At 54.9% G+C, this 25,436-nt stretch overlaps 1 protein-coding gene across 2 annotated transcripts in view; it reads left to right on the top strand.

Moving 5' to 3' along the window:
- The first annotated feature begins 6,856 nt into the window (after positions 1 to 6,856).
- The window catches only part of LOC144943225 (leucine-rich repeat and fibronectin type III domain-containing protein 1-like), a 46,312-nt gene continuing 27,732 nt past the window's right edge, over positions 6,857 to 25,436 (top strand). Inside the window, exons 1-2 of one of the 2 annotated variants that reach the window (XM_078870527.1) lie at positions 6,857 to 7,815; positions 22,849 to 24,286. In XM_078870527.1, coding sequence (XP_078726653.1) covers positions 22,869 to 24,286 — 1,418 coding nt within the window. In that variant the 5' untranslated portion in view covers positions 6,857 to 7,815; positions 22,849 to 22,868. Of the gene's footprint in view, positions 7,816 to 22,845; positions 24,287 to 25,436 lie in introns of both variants that reach the window. The other variant, XM_078870526.1, reaches the window with a different exon arrangement.

Below are 25,436 nucleotides of genomic sequence, written 5' to 3'. Positions count from 1 at the left end.
AAACTTAACCCGGCCAGAAGATGTCATTATCGAGGTCACTGCGTACGCCAGTCACCGCACGCGGTTGAACGCCGGGTCGGTCCTCTTGGTCACGCGGTGCCACGTGTTAGCGCACTGGACTCACCGCTTCGGTTTTCCAACCAGCAGTATGTATGGGTAAACCACAGTCCATTGGCAGGTGTGGGGGGGTAAAGTGTGGGTATTTCCACCTCTTCCACAACGACTTGGCTGGCGTGGAAGAGTAGGCCAAATTGCTCTTCGCAGGAACTCTCAGAGCTCCTTATCGTCGAGTTCCTACCGGCATGAGTGAGCAATTGCAGGGCTGCGCCTTTGTCAGTTTACCCACAATTCCCGTCATTAGCTGTGGCCCGAATTCACCCGAACGAGCGACTCAGATCCGGCCGCCGGTCAGCGGTGGCCGATTGCGTCCGAAATCAAAATTGTGCAAGCGACCCCCAGAAGCGAGTGTTTTGTACGCCGCCGTAAAAAATGCACTTCCGCGGTGAGATTAAGGAGAGGAATTTTCGTTACGAAACAAAAGACGCGTGCGGCTTTAATGTGGCAATAAAGGTGACATGGCGATGCAGAGCTTTGGGGCGGCTCCATCCATCTTCGCGCCGGGCGCACGCGGGCGTCCACGCTCACGGCGCGGCAGCTGCGTTTGATTTTCTTTTTTATCTCGCGCGCGTGCGTTTGACGCTGCGTGCGTTTGACGCTGCGTGCGTGCGCGTCTCAATTCAGCGCGCGCAATCCCCCCCCACGCCCCTCTTCATGTTTACAAAACAAAACCTTTTGGCGGCGCTGCCGTTCGCTGACGCTACTTTGAATAATGAAGGAAAACAACAGAGCGAGTCTATATGGCGCCCGGCTAAAGCAGCTCTTCTTGTCTTGCGCCACTCCGCTGACCCCGGATAGCGACGGCAGGTTTACGCTGTTGAGCACGTGCCCTCGTCGGAGCCTTAATAATGCGGTGTGCAGTGTGGGACGTTATTGCAAGCTCCCCCACCCCACCCTCTCCCCCCATAGCTTTACCGCTCTGGCCTGTTGAGCATTAATACGAGGGAGCTTGAGGTCTCCGGGTGGCTTGGAGGTCCTGAGCGTTGAGACGGCACCGCTGAGATCCTGGGTTCTAATCCGGGTTTCAGCCATCCTGTGATTGAACGGGGATCGCAACAAAGTGCGTGTGGTGAGTTGGATGGCGGTCACACAAGTGGAATAAATTGAGGGAGCGAAAATACTAGACGTGTGAATGTAATCTATGGCGGAGGGTGAACATTGCCGGGAAGCCATGCCAGTCTCCCTGGATGGCCCGAAATCAGATTTGCCCCCACACGGGCGACAAGAGACACATGAATTCCCACCCCCGCATCAACACATTGACATCAGTGGGCCGAGCTTCCAGGCCTGTGTGTGCAAGCACGTGGTGATGTCTTGATGAAGTTGCAGGGTCATGGAGCACAGGCAGTTGCCTGGTTCGTGGACTCCCAGTGGGAAAAAAAAAACTGATTATTGAGCCTCCCACATCGATGGACGGCCACTCCCCACAGCGGCTGCAGGCGCGCTGGACATTTGTAAAATGCAACAATAATATCACCAAAAGCACACACATCCATTGGTGAAACCGTTGTATTCATCGGAGCTCCCCACCCCTCCTCCCCTCCCCACCCCCCCATGACACGGGACCCCACGGGAGCAGGTCCTCCTGATGGGGCAGGCCGCCCTGTCGTTGACACGTGATTGGACTTTGTGTTGACGTGACACGGGGGCGATTTGGTGATTGGCCTGCGCCCTGATTGGACACTTTGGACGCTTTGATTCGCCACACCTTGTGATTTAAAACAAATAGATTGCATTTAATGTAATGAAACATTGCGACGACACGGCGGGGGTTGAATCTGGACAATTTGGCTCATCACACGTGGACGGTGATTGCGATGTGGGCCACACACAAAATACAATCTAATGAAATCGTGAAGTGGATGCCTGGAATTACACTGTGAAGCTGAGAGAGTAACACGTGCATTAAAGAGCAAATGAGAGTTAGAAACAATCTATTTAGGGTGCTGACACGACCCAGCCGATGGGTAGCGCCTTCAACTCTGGCAGACCGCGCTAGTTATTTCTGCGGGTGTATACTGACCGCATAATACGTGTGCGCCGTCTTTCTTCACGGTGGAGCTTAAAGATCCGCCGACGCCATTGCGGACGAGTAGACCGCCGTCGTGATCCAAATTTGTAGAAAATAAAAAAATAAATTCCTACCGACAAACTACTCAACAGGGATTACACAGCAGCAGCAGCATCACGACAGACTAAGCCTGCGAAGCAGAGCGTCTCAATAATAGCCCTGTGCCTATAACAACTATTTTTTCTACCTACGTGACTTTTACCGAAAGAACCAAAGACCAAATGCACTCAACGGTAATCTTTTCTTATTTTATTTTTCTCCAAAAAGTATTTTTAATAACAAAACGATATCGGGTACACAACGTAGAGGATATGAAAGGGGGTTCTTGACACCAGCGCAGACAACACATTGCGGATTGCAGTGCAATGGAAACTTTCCTAAACCGCACGTTTCAATGAACTGTTTTAAGAAACTCTACAATCCCCCGGTGTCTTCCGAAGCTTTGATACCCCCGAAGGGAAAAAAACGGAGCAGAGGGGGGGGGGGGGCTAAATGCCATAATTAATGCTCTAAGGAATGAATGCCCACTGGAGGTGAGGTAGTGAAGTGATTCCATGTTTGGTGGTAACCTTCCTCCCTGCCCAGTGATATTATTCTTACGCAATTTTTTTCTCACGCTAAACATTTGCAAATCTGTCGGAAGGACACAACTGGAAAACGATGCAGGGGCATGTGTGTCCGAGGACTGCTATTGAAGACAACCATGATCACGATTATGAAATGGGGCAGATGGGAGCAGGCTGGAGTTTTCTTGCAAGATTAAACTTAGCAACGAAATGCAACAGAGCAATGCGCCTAAAGGATACAAATTGTTACTCGAGTGTATATTCCCCGCTGTGGTTCAGAGATATAAACATTGGCAAAGAAAACGGAACAACAAAACAACAACAAAAAAGTGTCACAAAGACGCACGGAGAGATGCGTGCTTGGAATTAGCCTGAGAGACAGAGGCGGGAACAAGTGGAGTGGAGAGCCAACGCACATCGGAGACATCATCTTGGACGAGTGATATCCGAATCAGTGTGGCCCTCTCGCATTCACCGACCCGCACTCACCGGCATGGTGAAGTATGCTCAAAGAACCCTCGTCACCGACGTGACGTGGGTGCAGGCCAGGGAGCATGCCGACCAAGGCATGCAAGTTGGTGAAAGCCTCGCCGTCTATTGGGCCTCAGTGCCCGCGTGGTTTCGTTGGCAGGTCAAGTGCCGTTGTCAGCACACTGCCAATGCTACACACCTGGCAAGCTGAATTTGATTCTCGACCACGGCTAATATCAGCGGCGAGTGATGTCTAACCTAGTTCTGGGCCTCCCCTAGACGAGCTCAGCCTTAAATACGTGTTCGGTGTGGCGTGAAGGCCTGTAATCCAAGGCGAGGGTTGGTGGATCACCGCAACAAATGTTGCGAAACTCCCTTCCCGTGAGCGTCGAGGTACCATAACCCTGGTGCGTCAGGAGAAGGCAGTATAGCAAAGTCGTGGACACCGCCTGATCCCTCTGGACGGGATGTTTGCGTCTCCTCCTCGCCCACGTGGCTTTTCTGCGAGTGCTCCGGTTTTGTTTCCCCGTGCGTAGGCCGATAACACGTGAATATGTAGAGGGCCGCAGAACTTGGGCAATCGTGGGCGCCGGTTGCTTTCCGCATGGCTGGTTACTGCTGGCTGGCTACATACGGTGCGAAAGATATTCAACGTCCCGTACATGCACCACCCCCACCCCGTCGTCTCTGGCTCCTTCTCCGGCCTTTGAGTCGTCGTCTCTCTACGAGAGCGAGCCGATACTTTGCGGTGACGCGTTGCTAGTTGACGCTGTTATTATTTTTGTTGTTGTTATTTTTACGGTTGTTGTCGCGTTTTAAACAACAGACATGGGGGGAGACAAAGGAGTGGCGCTGGATACACCGCCCCCCACCTCCCCCTCGTTAGTGGCGTTGTGATATCTCAACCTCGGGAACTCTCGCCCTCCCCCACTTTTCGCGAACCTGCACCGACCAGAGCGAAAGAAGGCCTTCATCCAGCAGTGGATCGTCGGCAAATTGCCTGTGCATCGCGAGGCGTACCTCGACTGCGAGCGACGCACATCGGATCGTGTCGCGGAACGATTGTGAGTGGTTCTTGCAACGAGGCAGGGGGAGAGAGAGAGGGAGGCCTCTCTCGATCTCCCGGATTGCCACTCGCGCCCGTTTCGACTTGTCCCGGAAGACGGCCACAGTAGTGGGTGCTCCGTGTACGCGTGCGTGTACACGTAGGTGAGCACACACACGTGTACACGTGGGTGGGCACACGTGTACATGTGAGCACACGTGGGTGTACACGTGGGTGAGCACACGGCCGTGCAATTGCTGCTTTTTTGCTGCTACAAATAAAGTGTGACACAGCCCACGGGTGAATTCACCCAACATTAACCGTGCTCATCCACGACAGGACAGAGAGAGAGAGAGAGTTCTACACTCGTTACCAACAGAGGCTGCGTTTCGAGTCTGTCTGAAGCGCTCTAGATGAACATTAATTGATCACGCTGATTATGATGATGGTTCGGGTTGATTTGATCAGATAGGGAACTAGTGGTATTGAAGTAGGGCGCTTAGTTAAATTGATTGTGTAACCGAAGATATATTTCGAAACGCTGCATCATTAATCATGCACGCACTCACGTGTGCTACAAAGACTAAGATCCCCCTCCCCTCTGGATGGTTGCACAGGCCGTTGGGGCAAGTGCTCTCATCGCTCGCACTCGCACGTGCACGAAGCGATGATTGCGTGAGCCACGACGTCTCCGCACGGTGCGGGGCGACACGAGGAGGAGGAGGAGGAGGTGGGGGGTACACACACCACATGGGTAACCTTGCATCTCGTTAATATGCCGAGGTGGAAGGCGCGGAGTTACGCTGAGTGACTGCGACAGGCGAGATCCGGTTGCGGGAGCGGAGAAAAATCACGAGGGGCTCCCAGAGCTCGCGGCGCACAGAGCGCGGGGAACGAGAGAGGGGGGGACGAGAGGGGGGGGGACGACAGGGGGGGGGGGCGAGAGGGGAAGTCCGCAACGGGCAGCCGGGCAGAGGCGGCGCAAGGGAGAGCGTTGCGGGTGGGAGGATTGGAGGGAGGGCGAAAGCGGGGGGGGGGGGGGCGTGAGAGCGCAGCTCGGGGTCGGTCTTGTGGTGAACTCGAAGAGGAGGAGGATGAGGAGTGAGGTAAGGGGGTCGGGGTGAGGTTTCTGCGGGGAGCGATATGAAGGTGCCGAGATGGGGGTGGGGGGGCAGGGGAGACGTAGAAAGGGAGCGAGGGGAGAGCGATGGGAGGCTGGGAGCACGAGGCGAGGAGAGAGGGGGGTGAGGAGCAGGAGAAAGGTCTGGGATGGGGAGCTAGAGAGCAGGGAGGGGAGAGGGGAGCGGTGCAGGAGCGGAGGGGAGCGGTGCGGGAGGAGCCAAGCGCTTCTCAGCCTCTCTCACCTCCCGAACGCGTTCCTACTCATTCCCCCACCCCCCACTCTCTCTCTTAACCCCTCCCTCTTTTCTCCCCCCCCCCGCTCCCTTCTTCTGCCACCTCTCCGCTCTCTCTCCCTTCCCTGCTCCCTCCCAGCTCCCCATTCTCCTCTTCCTGTCTCCCACCTCTCTCCCTCTCTTGACTCCCTCCCTCCCACTCTCTCCCTCCCTTCCCTCCTCCCCCGCGGTCCCAGTCTCCCCGCGCCTCCGTCGCCCGTTCTCTTTTGCTCTCCGCTCACTCCATCTGCAGCCTCCCCCTGCCTCCATCCTCCGAGCTGCTCCAGGGCTCGTCCGGAGAAAGGGCTGCAAGATGGAGTGAAGCTGCTGCTGCTGCAGGGAGTCTTCATCTTGGCACCAAGGGAAGAGGAGGAGCAGGAGGGTAGGGGCTGGCATGGGCTCTGCGGGTCACTCTGACACCGGTTAATGGGATGGGACTGCAAGATTAAAGGGGAACACATGGGATTTCAAGCGGCACAGCGAAAGCGAGAAAGAGGTTTCTCGCGTTATCTTATCTTGCTGACCCAGCCCGCGCGCACCGCTCTCCACGGTGCCTTGATATGGATGGAGTCCGCTGCAGGAGATCTCAAGCGTGAATCTGTGATGTGTGACACGGCGGTCGTCGGGCGAGTGCAAACTTGAGAATGAGAGAGACCGGCGGGCAGACGGGCAGGCAGGGTGGACAGCGAGGCGCTCAGAGAAAGCAGCAAGCCAGACAACTGATCCTCTCATCAGTCAGACAGCCCACGAGCCGCATCAACTCATCGGCCACCCAGGCGCCTATCCGGCTCGCCATCCAGACAGCAATTCAGGCCAGCGCGTCGTCTGATCTGTTCTACATCCAGTTCGCCATCCAATCTGACTAGCTCTAATCCACTCGCAATCCAGCTGTCCAACCAGCAATCCAGTCCCAGCTAGCTGTACATCCACTCGCCATCCAAGCATCTTTACAGCCATCAAATCCAGCTAGCCGTATACATCCACTCGCCGTCGCAGCCGTCCCGACCAGTTTACTATCCACCCAGTCCATTCATCCATCCAGGCATGCATTCAGGGCCAGCCATCCTCCCATCTTGTTGAAACGCCACCGGGCGCCCCGAGTTGAAGAAGGCGGCTTTGCGAGCCTGAAGAAGACAGGGGTAAGGGTTGAAAGAGAGGTGGGTGGGGGGTTTGGGTAGCGGGGGGGGGCGTGGGTGCTCCGGCGGCGAGGCCAAGGATGAACGCGCGATCGGCCACCTATTCCCTATCAGCGACAGCGAAATCCCTCGCCGGGCTCCGGGCCAGCTTGAGATAATTACCCGCGATCAATAAACCGGCGCGATATCTCAAAAGTGGTTGGCCTGGGAACCCCCCCCCCCCCAAAAAAAAAAATCAAGAATCATCTAAAAGAGGAAGAAAAAAAAGCGAAGCATAGCCGAGCGTCGTATATGCACACAGATTCGTACAGCCGCATACCAACACTCGCGTCAACACGTACACACACAGTTACGTACACCTAGACACACATCACGAGCCGGGGGGGATCGGGCACGGACAGGCAGGAGATACGCGCAAGGCTTCTGCTGCTTCTGCTGCTGCTGCAGCTCGCTTCGCCACGCGGGCGTCTGAACGGGAGCGGTAGGAGGAGGAGAAGGAGGAGGAGAGGGATGAGTGGAGGGGAGTGCGCGCCCACGGGATGAGAGCAGCAGCCGGATCCAGTCGAGCAGAGCGAAGCGCAGCGCTCGGCGAGGAGCACTGAGAGCTCCGCGCGACAACAGCAGTGGAGCAAAGGGGGGGCCAAGGGATCCGTAGCACGAGAAAGAACGAGGAGCGCTGAGCGGGGTAAGGGAACGCCACTCTCTGCTTTGTCAGTACTGGATAGCGAATTCATGCAGCTGCTGCTACTGCTGGACAGCTGCTGATGCTGCTGCTTGCTTCACAAGTCTCGCGCTAACTCGACAGCAACAACAGCAGCAGCAGCGTCACTACCGCTGGTCGCGATAACTCTACTGCTGCAGGAGTGAACAAGCGACGGCATGTGGCACACGCCGTAGCGGACTCAAGAGGAGCGAGCGAGCGAGCGTTCGGGATTGCGCTGCGGAGCGGAGGGAGCGATGCTGGTGTCGAGCGGAGCGCAGACGCAGCCGCGCATCTGCATGTGACCACTCAAAGGTACGCGGCGTCTGTGTCTCTGTGTGTGTGTGTTTCACCACCTCCCCGCTCCGTGTGGCACAGAGAAGGCAACACACGGTAGCATTGCCTTCGTGTATTCGTAAGGCGTGGGCGCGTGTACACGTGTTCGTGTGTGTCGGGAGCGGTGGTGTAACGGTTAGCGCGCTGCGCTACGAGCCCGGCGACCCGAGTTCGATTTCCGCTCACGGTCAAGACCAGTGACGATTTGCTAAACTGGTCCTGCGCCTCCCCTGGGTCGACTCAGCCTTTAATGAGTACCTGGTGCGGTGTGTAAACATCGCCAATTTGGGAGACAAAGGCGGCCGGGCGTGGTGCTGACCACCCACTCCTTTTTGCGCCGTCTTGGCCTTAATAGCTCGTCGCTAACATAATTTGCCCCAACACTATGTTGAGGTCTACAGAGAGGATCTTTGTCTTTTGGGGAGCGGTGGCGCAGTGGTTAGCGCACTTCGCCGACGAAGCAGGCTACCTCGGGTTCGTTCTCGGCCACAGATAACATCGCTTGGCGAGTGGAAACGAAATCTATGATGCGCTGTCCCTAAGTCGACTCAGCCTTAAATAAGTAGCTGGCTCGGTGTGCAGACATCAGGACGGGGAAGACAAAGGCGTGGCGCGTACCACGCCATCTCCTCGTCGTGCGCCGCTCCGGGCTTAAGAGGAGCTCGCTGACAGCAGGTGCCCCACGAGGCTACATTGCTGTTGGGGGGGGGGGGGGATCGTTGTCTCTGTTACATGCTGCACGTCACATGTCGCGGGGGTGATGTATGCTCGAATCACGGTTGCTACGCACGATGTAATGTACATGTAGCCGATATGTGTAATCATATACCGTAATTAAGAGGAATGACATTAAAGCTTTCGTGACTGCAGGCAGTCATATTCTTTGGGTCTTTCGGTAAAGCCACGTGGATAGAAAAAAATAATACAAACCATCACGACGTTTCGATCGCAACACAAGCAATCGTCATCGGGTGAAAAACAAAAGTAATGCCATTCATTCTACCCGGATAGTCCGACTGAGTCTCAAGACTCTTTTCCGGCAGGGTCCTGGCATTGGGCTGTTTGGCCTGTGCCGATCATCCACCTTCACGAGTTTATTGATGCTTATTGAATTGTTATACCTGCGCGTGCCGTTGGTGGTCCAAAAAAGTGTTGAAATTCACGAGCTTTCATTTACCCGTGCGGCACAATAACTTCCGTCCGATACGAAGATTACCGGAGAGCCTCCGTACTCATCCCGATGGTTCAGTCGTCAGGGCGGCGTGTCGATCTGCACGTAGTTCCACTCGTAGCGTGCGTTCTTGGGCAGTGGGAAAGTGGGGGCAGGCGGGCGGGCGGGCTAGATCGGTTCAGATATCACTCGCGACCCACACCCGATGTTCGCCGTGGCCGGGAATCGTTAGGTCAGGGGCTTCGAGGTTTGTAGCGCAGTGTGCGCGATCCACTTGCGCCACCACTCCGATACAGTCTGGATATGTCACTGGGTGGTTGTGGTGTTCTAACGCCGCGCTGTAACGCGAGTGCGCATCGAGACTGAGGTTTGATAACTGAGAAGGGGGGGGGGGGTGTTGTAACCGTCCCGCGGTGGGGTCGGGAACCCCGATGTGCGGAATGGGATCCCGCGGTGGGGTTAATGACACCCTTGGCTGGGTTCCATGGACGCTGCTCACGGTCCTCTTTCATCTCCGGGGGGGGGGGGTGCTGCGCTAAGGCACGAAGCTAGATGATTAGACAGGGTGTTGATTGGTCGCAACTTTTGGAAGGTTGTGTCGCGGACGCTGCTGTAAGTCGCATACAATCAGCTCCCTGATGTATACAACAACAACAACGAGGATGACGTGAGGTGTTGTTAATCGCGTCGGTGCTGTTGTTGACACCTGTACCATGATCGCGTCGTGAGATCGACCCGCGTCCGTTTGGCCCGAAATGCAAGTCGCTCGGCAACACGACGAGTGGCGGGAGGGAGCCTCTCGAATCGGTTCGAGCAGACGGCTGCCGCTCGCTCCTGAGTCACTCACTCATCGCCTGCTGCTATGGGCGGGGGGGGGGGGCGTTGGTGTGGCGCCGATAATTGATATCTGGAGAGATGCTGGCGTGCATCGGCAAAGTGAAATGTTCAATTACGGGACCCGCGGTAAATTGGTGTTTGTGTCGCGCTCTCGTGCGGTACGTACCGCCTGGCCCAATTCTCACATCGTAATCACCAAAAGTAGTGCTTTATCTTTTTTTTTTGTCTCGCCTCAGTGTTCGCAATAATATTGTCGATAAATGGATGCTCTCGAAAATGTATACTTCGATACAGGCAAAAAATAAAAAGCGTCAGCGTTCTCTTAAAATGTTTTACCCGTGTGATAATTATTCACCAAGTCTCTACGATTTCCTCCCCCTCCCCCCGCCCCGTAGACATTCGTGGTAAACAGATACACACACAGCAGATATAGTGGTCGCGTGGATGTGTTTGGACTTTTCTACAAATAGTGCACGGGAGGCTTTGACCAATTAAACTCGGAGCAGTAAATCAAGCGAGACGTGTCTCCTCCACACTACGATAGCTCCAATCGCGTCTAATTGGCGTGCTGTTTGTTGTTGTTGCTATTATTATTAGTGTTGTTATTTGCATCTCCCTTCTGCTCTCGGCGTAGCGCTCTACGTGACCTAGAAAATGTCTCGCACCCACGCCGACCCGAGGAGATTTTCACAAAATCCAGTCTTGGGAAATGGCAATGATGGGCCCTGCCGCATGCGACTCACTGGCGTTCCGCAGGACACAAAGCGACCTAAATGCCTTCAGGGTGGCCCAGTGACGCGCCTTCTTGGGACTGGCTGGCCAGGTGGACCCACCTGTTTGGGTGACCCACCTTTGATACGGGTCAGCCAGGTGACCTATCTTGCTGGGGCTGGCTGGCAAGGTGATCACACCATGTCTATGGTGGCGATGTGTTCTACTCTCGTTGGGACTGTCCAGGTGACTCACCTTGCTGCAGGAGTCAGCGAGGTGGGACATCTTGCTCGGGGAAAACTTTCAATGTGACCCACGTGGTCTGGGAACAGGCGGGTGACCCGCGGTATTGTGAGTGGCCACGTGATTTGCCTTGTTGAGATTAAGCAGGCGAAGCGCCGAGCTGGGGCCAGACCTGTGACCTGCCTCGCTGCAGTCACGCACAGCAGCTATGCTGATCTCAGCTGCTCCAGAGACACTTTAATACGATGGATTATATTCCATTGAGCTGTGAGTGTCGACGGAAAGTGCGTAATGATCATCACGCACTTCGCGGCAAGGTGATGATGGAATATGAATAGCCAATATCATGTCCCAGCGTTACAAGCGCTCTGCAGTAATGGATAAACCTGTCATCTCACCTGATTTAGGTGTCCCAAAACAGGGCCCTCGTTTATGTCGTTTTGCTTTTAGAGAGCGATGCTGTCCTTTTAAATATGTGCCAACAATGCGTGTGTTTGATTTTGATAATCCATTCAAATGTGAATGTTAAGTGCGTGGATGGATATGATTGTTGTCGTTGTTGTTGTTTTGGACGGGTGTATGTCATACGTGAGTCTACCTCTGAGCACTTTCTTAGGTCACTCTAGCAATTGATTACTGCCGTCCAATACAATCAAGCCGCGTCACCATCACACGGCAGTTCTATCACTACATACGTTGGAAACAAAATCAAGCCATCTCATGCTAATGGCAATGACAGATCTTACAAAACTGACAGTGTGTGTGTACACTCACTCGTGTACACCGCAGTTGTGTACACCACGTGAGTGTACACCACGTGAGTGTACACTCCGTGAGTGAGTGGACACTACGGGAGATAGTGTACACGAGTGAGTGTGTGTACACGAGTGAGTGTACACTATCTCCCGTAGTGTCCACTCACTCACGTAGTGTACACTACTAGTGTGTGTACACTCAGGGAGTGGGTGTACACTCTGTAGTGTAGTGTGACAATCCTTGTGTGCTGGTTTGTTGTGTGCCTCCGCTATTAAATTGATTGAGTGTACACGGAGCAATACAAGTTCGTGTGACATTTAAGCAACGTTGGGCGCCCTCGCACATTCCGAATATTCGCGACGCATTAGCATCGCATTTTAACAACCAGTGCGGCGTGGTTATACCATTAACACAGCTCGTATTGTGATCAAATATCGCGTTCCATTCCATTAACACCACGTAATGATTTTTTTTTCCAATATAAAATCGCGCACTGCCCTCCAGAGTCGTCAGACGTACAAATTGCGTAGGTATAAGATGGATCATAATCCTTTAATCAAAGAAATATAATGCTCCGTTGCATATCCTGACCATTTGTAATTGATGGGCGCGCCAGCGAGCAGTAATACAGCTGTGTGAGCTGCAAACAGCAAGACGGATGGCGGCCGCGGCGGAGGAGGAGGAGGGTTTTCCCTTTGCAAGGACTTTAAAAAAAAGGCGTAGAGGTCTTTGGCTCATATCGCTGAAATGTGAGACTCCGAGCAGGGAGGGGGGGCGTGCGATCGAGTGCGTGCGATCATCCTCACGCACCGAAGGGGCACCACTCTGCACCCCCCCCCCCCCACCTCCTGCTCGTGGTACAAGCGAGGTGCGTGGTCCTCCCGAGCCGCGCGCTCAGTGGGATCGTCATTTGGAGTCGTGTTCACGCGAGAGAGCCTTCGGGAGGGCTCCCTGTCGCCGGCTCGCCGCGGGGTAAAGACGACAATAGTCGCCTCGGACACCAATGTGTGGACAATTACGCCGTGACCCCGATGCGATGCCATTATTCGCTCGCCTGCTATAAATTCGGTGTGCTCATTGAGAGCATCGGCAAGGCCTTGCTTCCTTCCATTGTCCTTCCCATTGTTACGCTGCCTGCGTATCCATTGCCCAGTATATGGACGAGGGGTGAGTGGGCATCCCTCCGTGCGCCCGAGTGCACAGATCGGTGTTACGCGTGCCACCGATTGTGAAGGGTGCGTTTACATAAAAGAAAAATACAAAAATGGGTAATTGGCGGTGTTGTGTCTACAGTCAGTGATGGGTCAGAGTCGTCAGACTAAACGGTGAAAAGAACATCTCTAAACAATAGTGTAAAAGAAGAACAACAGTGTTTTGCCACGATGTGGAAAATCCACAATAACCACGCCAAGGAAATGGGAAAGCTACCCTTGTCCGCGGTGGCCAAGTCCGTGCGTGCACCTGGCGTGCTGCGTGACGGTGTGAGCGTGGCGCAGACACAAGACGCCACCTTCCTAAGGACAGGGTCAAACAAGGCGCTCAAAGTGATGCATCTCCTGCTTCACAGTCCTAATGCGCTGAGTTTACGTAACGGGGGAAATGTTATCTGGGACATTTGATGAAGAATGTGAACGGACTTATAGGTTAGATAAATATCATTGCCGCTTTCCAGTATTAAAGTATGTAAAAAAAAACAAGAATAGGTTTCACTCTGTCTGGCAATAAAACAGACTAGGCCCTAAATGAGGCTGTTTCTGGTGTAGGCCAATCAGTTTCAAAAGACATTGCATATTTTGAACATCTTAACACATCTCGTTTCATTGCCAGAAAGGGTAAACCCTCTTAAAAATGTTTATATCATTACCGCCTGCTTGCATAAACACAGTGGTCTGTATGTGAAATACATAATGATAATAATGTACAGCCCTGTGTGAATCCACTACCGTGCACATGAATTCCCATGCTATGTTTGTTTGACCATACTTCACCATGTAGGTCAGTGCAATTTTATCATCAGCCACGGTTCATCCAATTTCGAATCATGGCCCTCCCCATGTCGTCGCCACCCATGCTCCAATGCCGCCATCTATCCCACTCCTTCATATGGAAGTTGTTTTGCCATACTTCACCACACTGGTCAGTGTGGCATAGCGATGTGGGAGAGGGGTGCCCAGGACCGGTTTCAGTTATCGCTCGCCACTCATGTTAGCCGTGGCCGGTGTGGAAACGCGCGCGCGTGCGGTTTTAATGCAACAGCGCAACTCGTGTTCTGTGTCTCGACGCATGAATTAAACTTGTGTGTTTTGGTCCAACAGGCTACTTGGCTTTGCCGACCAATTTTCATGAAAGAGGATTTGTTTTAGTAAGCTCTGGAAAGCGTTCAGCCTTCTGGGTCTCATCAGCTTAGCAATTTGTAAATCATTGAGAGCAAGGCGTGAAATGTGCCCAAAGTTTGACTTCCGGAGTCACGGTGACTGACCACGCGTTAATGTGACCTGGCAGTCTAGCCCAGACAGACAAGGCAACGTTCCCCCGTATAGTCTCAACAGACTGGAGGAGCAAGTGCTGTTAGTGAGCATAGCTCACGTGGGGGTGGGTGACCGGCACCACGCCCGGTCGCCTTTGTCCCCTGGTAGCGATGGTTACGCACCGCACCAGGTACACGTTTGATGCTGAGCCAAGGCTCGTGCCATGATCGGTGTGGGAGCGCCGTATTCTAAGGGGGCCCAACTCTCCCGATGCCCCATGCCGTGCCACACGGACCACGTATGATATATATACGTACAGATATACCAACAAAAAACAAAGATGCCCCGTATAGCCTTAACAGACTGTTGGGGCAAGTGCTGTGGAACGGTACACATGGGGGGGTGGGTGGCCAGCCCCACGCCCAACCGCCTTTGTCTCTCCCAGTGGCGATGTTTTTTACACACCGAACCAGGTACTCAATTGAGGCTAAGTCGACCTAGGGGAGGTACAGGACCGGCTCAGATAACCGACCCTGGTGTTGGCCGTCAGCGCGAAACAAACTCTGGTGGCCGCGTTGGTAGTTGCGGTGCGCTAACCGCTACACCACCGTCACCCCCGCAAGACGGACAACGCCACCACGCACACACACACAGGCGCTGCGTGCAGGGCGGGCGGTACCTTCCCGTGATGGATGGCGAGCACCCCCTGCTGGCGCCGTCTGCCCACACTCAACCGCCAGCGATCCGTGCCAGTGGTTGGCCGCATTGCCAAAAGGGCGCTGCTGCAAGCAAAGCCTGCTGCTGCTGCTCGCTGCTGTCCCGTCATGGCCGAGAGCCACGGATATCCATTCGGCCAGAGAGGTCTGTTCGCGTCGGCTGGCCAGGAATTTTTTTTACCGTTACCCAGCACACCACATCAAGTATAGCTCTCGCTATGGCTAGGACTGACAGTCAAGTTATGCCTCCTTCATTCTATCTGCAACAGGGGCGTTATTCAGTGATCCATTTGTCTCTGTGCGAGACTGTGGGGCTGTGTGTGTGTATGTGCCTCTATGTGAGTGTGCGGGTCACTATGTGAGGTCAGGGCTTCACTATATCCGGGCTCGTCCGGGTCATTGCCCCAGCAAATAACCCCGTACAGCGACGCAACGCGTCCCTTCGCTTCTGCCGCTACGGCTGTGTCTACTACTCACGTGTCACCTACTCCGGTCCAGAAGCACCGCTCAGAGCCCACACATTCTGGCACTGTAAACCCTCATGCAGGACACATTGCGTGGAAGCCACGGTGGTTGTAGTGGTTGGCGCGCTGCGCTTTAAGCCTGGCCATCTTCAATTGATTCCCGGCCAACATCAGTTGCAAGCAGCCCTGTAACGCGATCTTGGTTCGAGCGGAGTGGGCGGTGGGGTGTGGAACACCCACGCGGGTACGACACTGCACTGCCATTTGCTATGAGAATTCTAATGGGGGTTCAGCCTTGAGCGGGGGGGGGGGGGGGTTCACCCCCCTCCAGTCTCCCTGGCACGACGGGGCTGGCTGGTGGGGGTGGATAACCGAGCTGGTTCGGGGCCCCGCGCACTGTCCGGCGCGGTTGGTGAAGTATGGTCAAACGGTCCACGTGACCCCGCGCGGCACTGCGGGGTAATGCCTTGACCCAGCGGCGGATTTGCCGAAGGGGCTGTCTCGAGACGACACTGAACGAAGGCGACCTCCTGGCGCCGCGGTGGCTGGCGAGGCAAAGCGCGCGTCGCTCACGGCGGAAGACGCGGAGAGGTCTCGAGGGCCACCCGCCTCGACGCGATGCGCGGGGTGGTCCGCAATGATCTACGTTAGGGGGGGGGGGAGGCGGGGTCATCCGCACTCGAGCACCTCGTGTGTCTCTCGCAGGGGGCTCGCTCTGTCAAGCCGTCCGTCGACCGCTCGCCAGCTCGGTCATCTCACCGTGCCCCGCCTATGCCGCTCGTCTCGCTTATTTTTTGACGATCAGAGGAAACAAGAAGATGCTCGGTGTAGTCGGCTCTTCGCTTCGTTCATCATTTAGTTTTTTTTTTCAATGCTTTGCTTCATGTTTTCTCCCCCCCCCCACCCTTTTTAAATTAAATATTTCATAAAAGATTCCACGCTCTGCTCTCCTCTTTCTTACCCCTTCCTTTTCTCTATACACCCTCTCCCTACTCTATGTCTATGTTCCCCATGTTTTCTATGTAATATTTTTTTTCTCTCTCCTGCCGTCCGTCTCTCCTCCTCTCCATCTCTTCTCTACCTGCGATCACCACCAGAGTCGCTTCTCGAGACCCGCTCCTCTTGTACCGGACACGGCGATCGCCTGTTGTCCTGGTCCCGTGTTTGTTTTCTTTCCTTCTTCCCGTCTGCTTTGTTGGACGCCACTCACAGGCGCAAGAGCGCGGATTTGTGGCTCACGGATGGTGCCGCGTGACTCAGCAGGAGACTGCGTGGAACGCGTGGCAACGCTGCCCGAGCCCGGATTATGTACTCCGGGGGAGGTTATCGAGTGGCTTTCTTTCCGTCCCGACGTAACTCCGCGCAAACAAGGAGCAAAGCTGGGATCAGCGACGTCCCCCTTAATATTCAAGGCGCTACTTCGGCGCTGTGGACACAGCTGCCGTCACTCAGAGCTAACGTAACAAATCACGCGTTATGCTAATACACGGGCAATTAAGATCTGGATGTGACACGTGGTCACGGTCGCTCGTTATTGCAGACCCGCCATGAGGGTGGGGAGTGGGGTCAGACAACTAAATGCATTTGATGTACACACAAATACAAAGATCTCCCAGTATAGCCTTAACAGAAATGTTGGGGCAAGTGCTGTTAGCGAGCACCTATGAAGGCCGGCACGGCTCACGATGAGGTGGGTGGCCAACACCACGCCCGGCCGCCTTTGTCTTGCTCGTGGCGAGGTTTACACATCAAAACCAGGTACTCATTTGAGGCTGAGTCAACCTAGGGGAGGTCGAGGACTGGTTCTTATTTAATCATCACTGGTGATGGCCGTAAGCGAGAATCGAACTCGGATCGCCGGGTTCGTAGCGCAGTGCGCTAACCGCTACACTAGCGCTCCCCACACGCACAAGCAAAGGCAAAGATCGTCCGTGTAGCTGTGCCCACTGTTGGGTCAAGTGCTGCTAGCGAGCGCCTATTAAGGACCTCCTGACGCACGATAGGGGTCAAGTGGATAGCACCACGTCCGGCCGCCTTTGTCTCCCCGGTGCTGCTATTTACATATCGCACCAAGTACTCATGTAAGGCCGATTCATGCTCAGAGATGCCCAGGACGGGATTCGATATAATTTGTCGATACCGCAGATTCGTTCAGCTGTTTAGCGGTGGCCGCGGTTTAAAACCCGAGGTCACCAAATGTGAGGTTTCCACGGTCCTTTATTAAAATGTTATATTTCGACTTGAATCTGGTCTGACGGCACGTGGGACTTCATAATCAATCGCTACTTCAGTCGGCCCTCCTTCCAGCCGGTCTCCATGGACCACAACGGGAAACAGCGAAATACGACTGGGCAAATACAACGCGGTGGTTAATTGTCCCAGTGAGTGCAGCTGGAATGTCCACAGACGGCGACTCTGCCAAACAGCAGCAGCAGCAAAAGCAGCCACTCTTGAACAGCGCTGTGCTCCACAGACTGCGCTCTCCCCCTTTACCAATGTGCGCTGAGCACCGCGGCGAAGTGTGGTCAATTAGCGGCGACGTACCGCGCGCGGCTTGGAGGAGGGCCTCATTCACGTGCGTCTCTATTGAATTGGACGAGAGGCACTCTGAAGTGGAATCACGTGGTCGCGCACATTCACCCCCAGGCGCTGCCCACTCGAGCCGCGCGCCTACTTCAGGGTTACAAACTTGGGAAACAAAAAGCACGATCGCCATTGGCGTCTATTCACCCCAAAAGAAAAATCAACAACAACCCCGCAAGCTCAAGGTCTCCCCGTTGAACGAGGGACGGCCGCCGACGGGGCTGGGTGCCGTCGCCGGTGATGAAAAACCGGAGAGGCCGTGCGGCGGCAGCGGTCCCGGCTTTCATCGGGGCAGCTGTCTGCGAGGTGCGTCCCGCGGTGGCCTTGCGAACGCGAGTCAAAGGGTGCTCTCCGGGAGCGCCTTTCAACGCCGCGGGTTGCCCGCGTGTCCGCGCTCCCGCGAGGGGGCCGGGTGAGGGGGCGGTTGGCGAGGGGGCGGGGGGGGGGCACTTCCCACGGGCCGCAGGCTGCGCAGTGGCGCGCCCGCCCCCCCCCCCCCGCCGCACGTGAATAATCGCCGAGGCAATGCAGAAATCTGTAGCTACCGCTTGGAGGGAATATTGAGCCAGATGTAACAGAAATATTTTCCATGAGATTTTTGGGTGGTGGGGGGTTATTCGAAAGATGTATTCCCCACGTTGTCACTCACTACATTGGGCTGTAATTGAAAAAAAAACTCATATGAGACCGACATTTTGCTCTGGGCTTGGCAGGCTCAGCGAGGACGGAGGGATGTCAAACAGGTGATGACAGCGGGATGACAGAATGGGAATGCCACAACAGAAGCGGCGACAGCAGCGACCACACGCTTAGGGTGGTTGCCTCGCAGTGCATTGCGTCTTTTGCTGGAACTGATCTACAGACGGTCCTTTCCAAGTGAACGACTACAATAACAACAACATGTAAATGTGAACAATTATGCACAGTTAATAAAAGTAATAATGGAAATAAAATAAAATAATAAATCACGACGTTTCGGAGGCAACACAAGTCTCCGTCATCAGGTGGGACCGTCACAGTTTAAATTACTGCATCAATTTATTTTATTTTTCCATTATTACTTTTATTAACTTTTAATTTTATATTTTACCTACGTGACTTTACCGAAAAAAACCTAAGAGTATGAATCCTTGCAGTCACGAAAGCTTCAAATCTAGAATTATGCACAGCCCCCTTGATCAATCCACCACTTAGTCCATGAGCAGCCCAGACCAGAAACCACAACTGGCGGTTACGCCTGAAGGTGGCATCACTTTGGCGGCTCCAATTTGTTTACGTGGCCAATGACAGTGCATTTACGTGATAATCGTCTGACGTGAGTTCGATTATCACGTGATGATTCGCTCTCATTGGCCGTGTACATGAAGTCGGAGCCCGTCAAGTTTCTGCGACCTTGGGTGGCACCGATTTCCGTTGTGGCCCGTGGACTCGGTGGATGAAGATGCCATGGGAGAGATCTCGGTGGGGGTTGTTTGACTTCACCACACCGGTCAGTGCGGCGAGATTAAGTGGAACCCTGGACCACCAGTCAACCCCAGAAGATATGAATAATAATAACAAATGGGAACAATAAAAGTAAACACAATTCTAAATGGGGAACCGGGAAGAGAAGAAGACATAACAGAGGAATGGCTTGTCGACATAAGATATGTGGTGCTTGAAAGACGTGGCACTACTTGACCATATTGGCACAAAGCAGAGAAAAGTGGAAACAAATTACGAAATGTGCAGTGGCTACCTACGGGCTATCTACCTATGGATCGTGATGATGATGAAATCTGGATACTCGGTACGGTTATGATTGTGACAAATACAAATCTTTTCCAGCCAGGTGGCTCAACGGTAAAGCGAGGTTGCCAGTTTAAATCCTGGTTGAAGGTTAAGTCAGCCCTCTCAACACAGAGCCCCCCTTACTCTCCCCCTTCCCTTGTTGTAGGAATGTGTAATTTCCACCCCTGGCTCAGGGTTGAGCCCTTTGCTTGAGTTTCTCGCGGTTTCAGCCGCCCATCCTGACCGCCACTCTCGCTGCTGCCCTTGCTCAGCAGCGAGCGGCCCCGTGCCGCCTGATCAATCGGACAGACGTTCAGGTGTTTGATGTTCAGGTGTTTGATCATCTTCCCGGGCGGAGTGGCTGTGCGCGTTCGCTCAGCTGGTGAGCTCGTTGGTCAGTGGGCGTTTGCGCCATCAACATGCAGGTGGGCGGGCGGGCGGGTGCTGAAGCTCCCAGACTTGACAAAGTCCGGGAGCCATGAGGCCAAGTCCGATTTCAAGGCCCTGTCGCGACGTGTGACGTCACACAGCGTTAGCGGAGGCGAGCGCATGACGTGTGACATAATCGCCTCGGTCGACAAGGCTTACGCGCTAAGTGATGGGTTTTTTTTGTACGTTTTGGGCAACAGTTGGATAAACTGGGCCAGCTTTCTCGAGGAAAGGTCCCTAAATAGCAACACAACTTTACACTGACGTATCGTGCATCCTGGTTCATCTTTACGAGAGTTATCTGGACCGCCCTCTCATACGGAGAGAGCTCATACATGACCTCTCGTAACTTTGATTACACGGGACCATTGCGAAGCATCCAAGCCCTCAAAATCCTCAGACTGAAGCCAGAGCCCAGACGCCAAGATTAAGGATTTTTTAAAAGTCCAAAGTGATTTCCTGCTCAAATAAGCATTGAGGTGGTGCTGAGAACGTGTTGGGATTTCCACATTCAAATAGCAGGGGTGAGCCTCTCCACAGGACAACCACTGCTGAATGAATGATCTGAGTCAATGCCCAACCAGGATTTGAACTCGCAACCTTTCCTTATTGCGAACCTGCTCGCGCTCTCTCGCTCAGGTGCTGAGGCACCGGCCCGGGGTGAGGTGACGGACGATGGCCTAGAGCACGATAGAATGTTCTAGGCCGGCCTAGGGTCTGAGGACCAGGCTCGAGGGCCCAAGACTGAAGGCAGCTCTGCATTGTGTGTGGGGCATTGATCCCTGCAGCAGGGCCCAGCTATCTCCCCGAGTGCTCACCGCCGCGTCTGGCGAGGCTGCCTGGGCCCGTGCAGATCAATATTGATCTCTAGCCCGCGCACGGCACCCAAAGTGCATTCCCATTAGGCGTCGGTCTGGTTCGAAACTAATTTCAATTTCGCAGTCGTGAGTATCAACATTATCTTTTAATATTCGGCCGAAATTATCCGGGCCCTTACCGCGATGTTTGCGCGGGCATGTGAAGGTGGGAGTCACATTGGTTTGAAAAATCTGCCGGTCACGTTGGGTTAAGAGGGTGTCATTAAGCTGAACGGCAGATGTGAAATGTCTCTCTCGACCAATCTGTTTTGGAATGTGTTGCAGCTGGAAAGTCTGTCTGGATCGTAAAAGCAGTGGAAGACACTGCCGGCGTGACGATTTTGCTGAACGACTCGTGCCTAATTTCTTTACAGATAATTTAGCATTTTCTCATCGCCGTGGACGGTTCTTCAGGCTTCGTCATTCACGGTGCACGCTCGCAACGCACAGAACCACGGACAGCGACCACTGCCACTGCTGAGCGCGAGTCTGCGAGTAATTGGGTTACGGGGCAAGGGGGTAATTCGTGGATTTTTTCCCACCAAAAAAAAATGTAGACTCGCTTTGCCGCTTGTTAATCATTTCCATCCTAAAATGTTTTAAATAACGAGCAGGCAATTCCACGTGCAGTGACCACCAATTTACATCTCGTTGGCAATAAAGTTTTCTCAACAAATCCTGTTAGCCGCCAGGACTGCACGCCATCCCTCTTCTTGGCAGTAATGCGACGTGACGAATGTTGTTTTATGCCCCTGTCAGGTTGGCATTGCGCGCGTAGAAGAGCGAATGCTTAAGGAGCTTTTGCTTCGCGTCATTTTGATAGAAACCCCCCCCCCCCCCGAGTGACCACTGCCCGTTTAGGTTGAAGCAGAGATCGACAACGCACGGCACGGCCACCCTGCACCGCCCCCCACCCCCCCACCTCTCCGTTTCTGAAACGTCTTCCATTCGCTGCAGTCGTGAACGACAATAGTCACTAACGCGTGGTTCTCGTGTTATGCGCGATGTTGGAGAAGGTGCTGAGCAGGTCAGCAGATCACAGTTTTCTGCGGGGGGGGGGGGGGGGCATGGTGCCAGTCGTGGTGTGTGCTGTTGCCTGGCAACCAGAGGTTCGTGGCCGGAGCAGCCATGCCCGAGTCACGCAGCCGAGCGAGCGGCGCGCGTGCGCGGCGCCGCGCGTGCCGCGTGTTGCAAAGGGTTCGCGGTTCCGATCAGAGCGGCCGCCTTGGTAAATTCTGTGGGTGTATTAACCATGAATACGCACCGCTTGCTCCGCAGCGGACGTTAAAGATCCCGTAAAATATTTCGATACAGCGTGCTCCGTTGTGTGCCAGTGTCGCGATCGTAATTTGCAATTAAAAAAAATACTTGCAAAAAATATTTTTGTTTAAACTGCATGGCTGGCGGACCATACTCGTCTGTGAAAAGACGTGGCCTTCCGTCGTGAGAGCCTTTCTTGCGCTACAAGAACGACACGAATGCCAAACGTACGGATGGTTGTTATTATTATTACCACCATCAACGTTCTCGGTGGTGAGGCTCACGTGAGAAACGAGGGCAGCAGCATCGGGTCTCGGGTCATCTTACAAGGCGCTCACCACTCGGCTCGTTGCCTTCATCTACTCCCCCACTCACCCGTTCTCTCGCTCGCTCTCTCTCTCTCTCTCTCACCGTGTGCAACTTCATTATATAATTGTAGCTGCCTACGATCGGTCCGTATGTATGTTGATGTTTGTGCAGTATGCCAAACTTCTTTCGCACCGTACGTAACCAATGGTGCTATCGGCGGTGCGGGGGAAAGACAACAAACGTCATTTCTCACCCGACACATTTTTGTTTTTGCCCTGATTTGTTTTCCTTTACCGCCTCGCCCCTTTCGTCAGGCTGGTGACCCGGCTCAACTCTGTTGTTCAAGTGAGCCATATTTTTGTTTCACTGCTCCCTCGAGTGCTCAGCCGGTCAACCAAATTAAATCGAAACTCATGCGATTGTCTCCTCCGGCAGCAGGCGCGTGGACTGACGGCGCCATGGCCCAGCCGCCGCTGGGGCCGCAGGAAACCCGGCTGCTGGCGCCGGCCGTGTTGACGCTGCTGGCGCTGCTGCTGCACCAAGCGCCTGCGCTCTGCCCCCGCCGCTGCGTCTGTCAGAACCTGTCGCCTTCCATGGCCACGCTGTGCGCCAAGAAGGGGCTCCTGGCCGTGCCGGCCACGGTGGACCGGCGCACCGTGGAGCTTCGCCTCGCCGACAACTACATCACGCGCCTGCGCCGACAGGACCTGGCCAACATGAGCGGCATGGTGGACCTGACGCTGTCGCGCAACGCCCTCGAGGAGGTCGAGGCCGGATCGTTCGCCGACCTGCGCGTGCTACGCTCGCTCTACCTGGACGGGAACCGGCTGACGAACATCAGCGCGGACACCTTGCGCGGCCTCGCCAGCCTCCGCCTCCTCACCGTGAGCTTCAACCAGCTGGATCACATCGCCGAGGGCGCCTTCGACGACTTCCTGCTCTCCATGGAGGACCTGGACCTCTCCTACAACAGCCTCGAGAAGGTGCCTTGGGAGGCCATCCAGCGCATGACCAACCTGCACGCCCTGGGCCTCGACCACAACCTGCTGGAGCGCGTGGTGGCGGGGTCGTTCGCGCACCTCTACAAGCTCGCGCGCCTCGACCTCAGCTCCAACCGCCTGCGCACGGTGGCGCCCGACCCGCTGTTCTCGAGGGCGCAGGGCGCCGGCGGGGGCCTGCTGGCCGTCAGCCTCGCCGGCAACCCGCTGCACTGCAACTGCGAGCTGCTGTGGCTGCGGCGGCAGGAGAGGCAGGACCTGCTGGAGACCTGCTCGTCGCCCGCGCACCTCTCGGGCCGCGCCTTCTGGGCCGTGGGCGAGGACGAGTTCGCGTGCGAGCCGCCGCTCATCACGCACCACACGCCGCGCCTCGTCGTGCTGGAGGGCCAGCGGGCCACGCTGCGCTGCCGCGCCGTCGGCGACCCCGAGCCGCGCGTCCACTGGCTGGCGCCCGGCGGCCGCGTCGTGGGCGCCTCGGGCCGCGCCGTCGTGCACGCCAACGGCACGCTGGAGATACTGTCGGCGTCGCCCAGGGAGGACGGCACCTTCACCTGCTTCGCCTCGAACGCCGCCGGCGAGGCCATCGCCAACGTGGAGCTCAGCATAATTCACCTGCCGCGGCCGCCGAACGAGACCGGGTGGGCGCGCGAGCCCGACCCGGGCTCCTCCGACATCGCGACGCCGAACCGGCCCTCGTCGTCCACGGGGCCCGGCACCAACGCGAGCGAGAGCAAGGCGCACCACAAGCGGCGCGTGGCGGCCGTCGACGTGGCGGCCACCTCGGCGCTGGTGCGCTGGACTGCGTGGAAGGGGATGCGCGGCGTGCGCATGTACCAGGTGCAGTACAACGGCAGCGCCGACGACTCCTACGTGTACAGGCAAGCCCCGGCGCGCGTGCAGCACACCCGGCCGTTTGTGCGTTCATTCACTCGCGCAAATTCATTCGCGACGTGTTTCATTCGTTGTGACAAGTCTTTCTTGTTTTGCTTCTTTTCTGCACGCATTGGGTTCATTCGTTATTTAATGAATTCATTGGTGCAGTCGTTGTTTCGACATGCATTGCTTCCCGTGGGTTGCAAACTCTTTCTGGTGTGTTCATTCTGAGCGCCATCCGCCTCCGTACAAGTCCAGGTTCGATTCTAGCGCTTCAGTTTGCTCGGTCGCTTGCCCATCCCCGCTTCCCCTCTCTGCCACCCTCAGTTATCGCCTCCTCGCCCCGCCTTCATGCCTCTTCCCACACTCAATGGACGTAAGGCCGACATTTCGACGCAGTTGCACATCCGATCGTACCCTGCTGCGTTGATCGCGTGATTTCGGAAGAGGACGTCTCTGTAAATGGCATCGGGCTAACGAGTGCCTTAAACAAAATATCAGCGGTGTTTTTTTGCTTCTTACAAATGTGCCAAACACATAAGCCCGATCTCGCATTCCCTGGGAGGTGTCAGCGGCTCCGGTATTTTCAAACTCTGGCAGCCGTGGGGTCTTTGCCACCGCTCGTATCGCGAACGGCGTGCGGGTGTGTGGCAGCGTGCACACACGCGCACACTCATCCACGTGCCGGTCTTGCTCCACGTTGCGGTTGTAGGTGGAGAAGATGTTGCTCATATTTCTTTCTTTCCTGTAACGGGCTCATTCAAATGTCGCCTTTTTTTCTTTTCTAGCCCCGCGTGCATGCGTACGTGCACGCGCGCCCGTGTGTGATTTCAAAGGTGCGTGGGATTCATATTCTTGTTTTTTTTCGGTAAAGTCACGTAGGTAAAAAATTAAAATTAAAATAAAGTAAAAAATAAAAATCACGACGTTTCGGAGGCAACACAAGCCTCCGTCTTCAGGTGGTGTTGCCTCCGAAACGTCGTGATTTTTATTTTACTTAAATTTTAATTTTTTACCTACGTGACTTTACCGAAAAAACCCAAGAATATGAATCCTTGCAGTCACGAAAGCTTCAAATCTAGAAGTGCGTGGGATTGTGTCTTTGTGCTCGCAGGGAGTGGCCCGTGGCCCAGCAGCGGGTCCGCGGCGCTGTGT

Source organism: Lampetra fluviatilis, chromosome 30 (assembly GCF_964198595.1).
Source record: "Lampetra fluviatilis chromosome 30, kcLamFluv1.1, whole genome shotgun sequence".
Taxonomy (NCBI): domain Eukaryota; kingdom Metazoa; phylum Chordata; class Hyperoartia; order Petromyzontiformes; family Petromyzontidae; genus Lampetra; species Lampetra fluviatilis.
The sequence above is the reverse complement of the archived record's forward strand: the minus strand, read 5'-3'. Positions and strand labels throughout refer to the sequence as shown.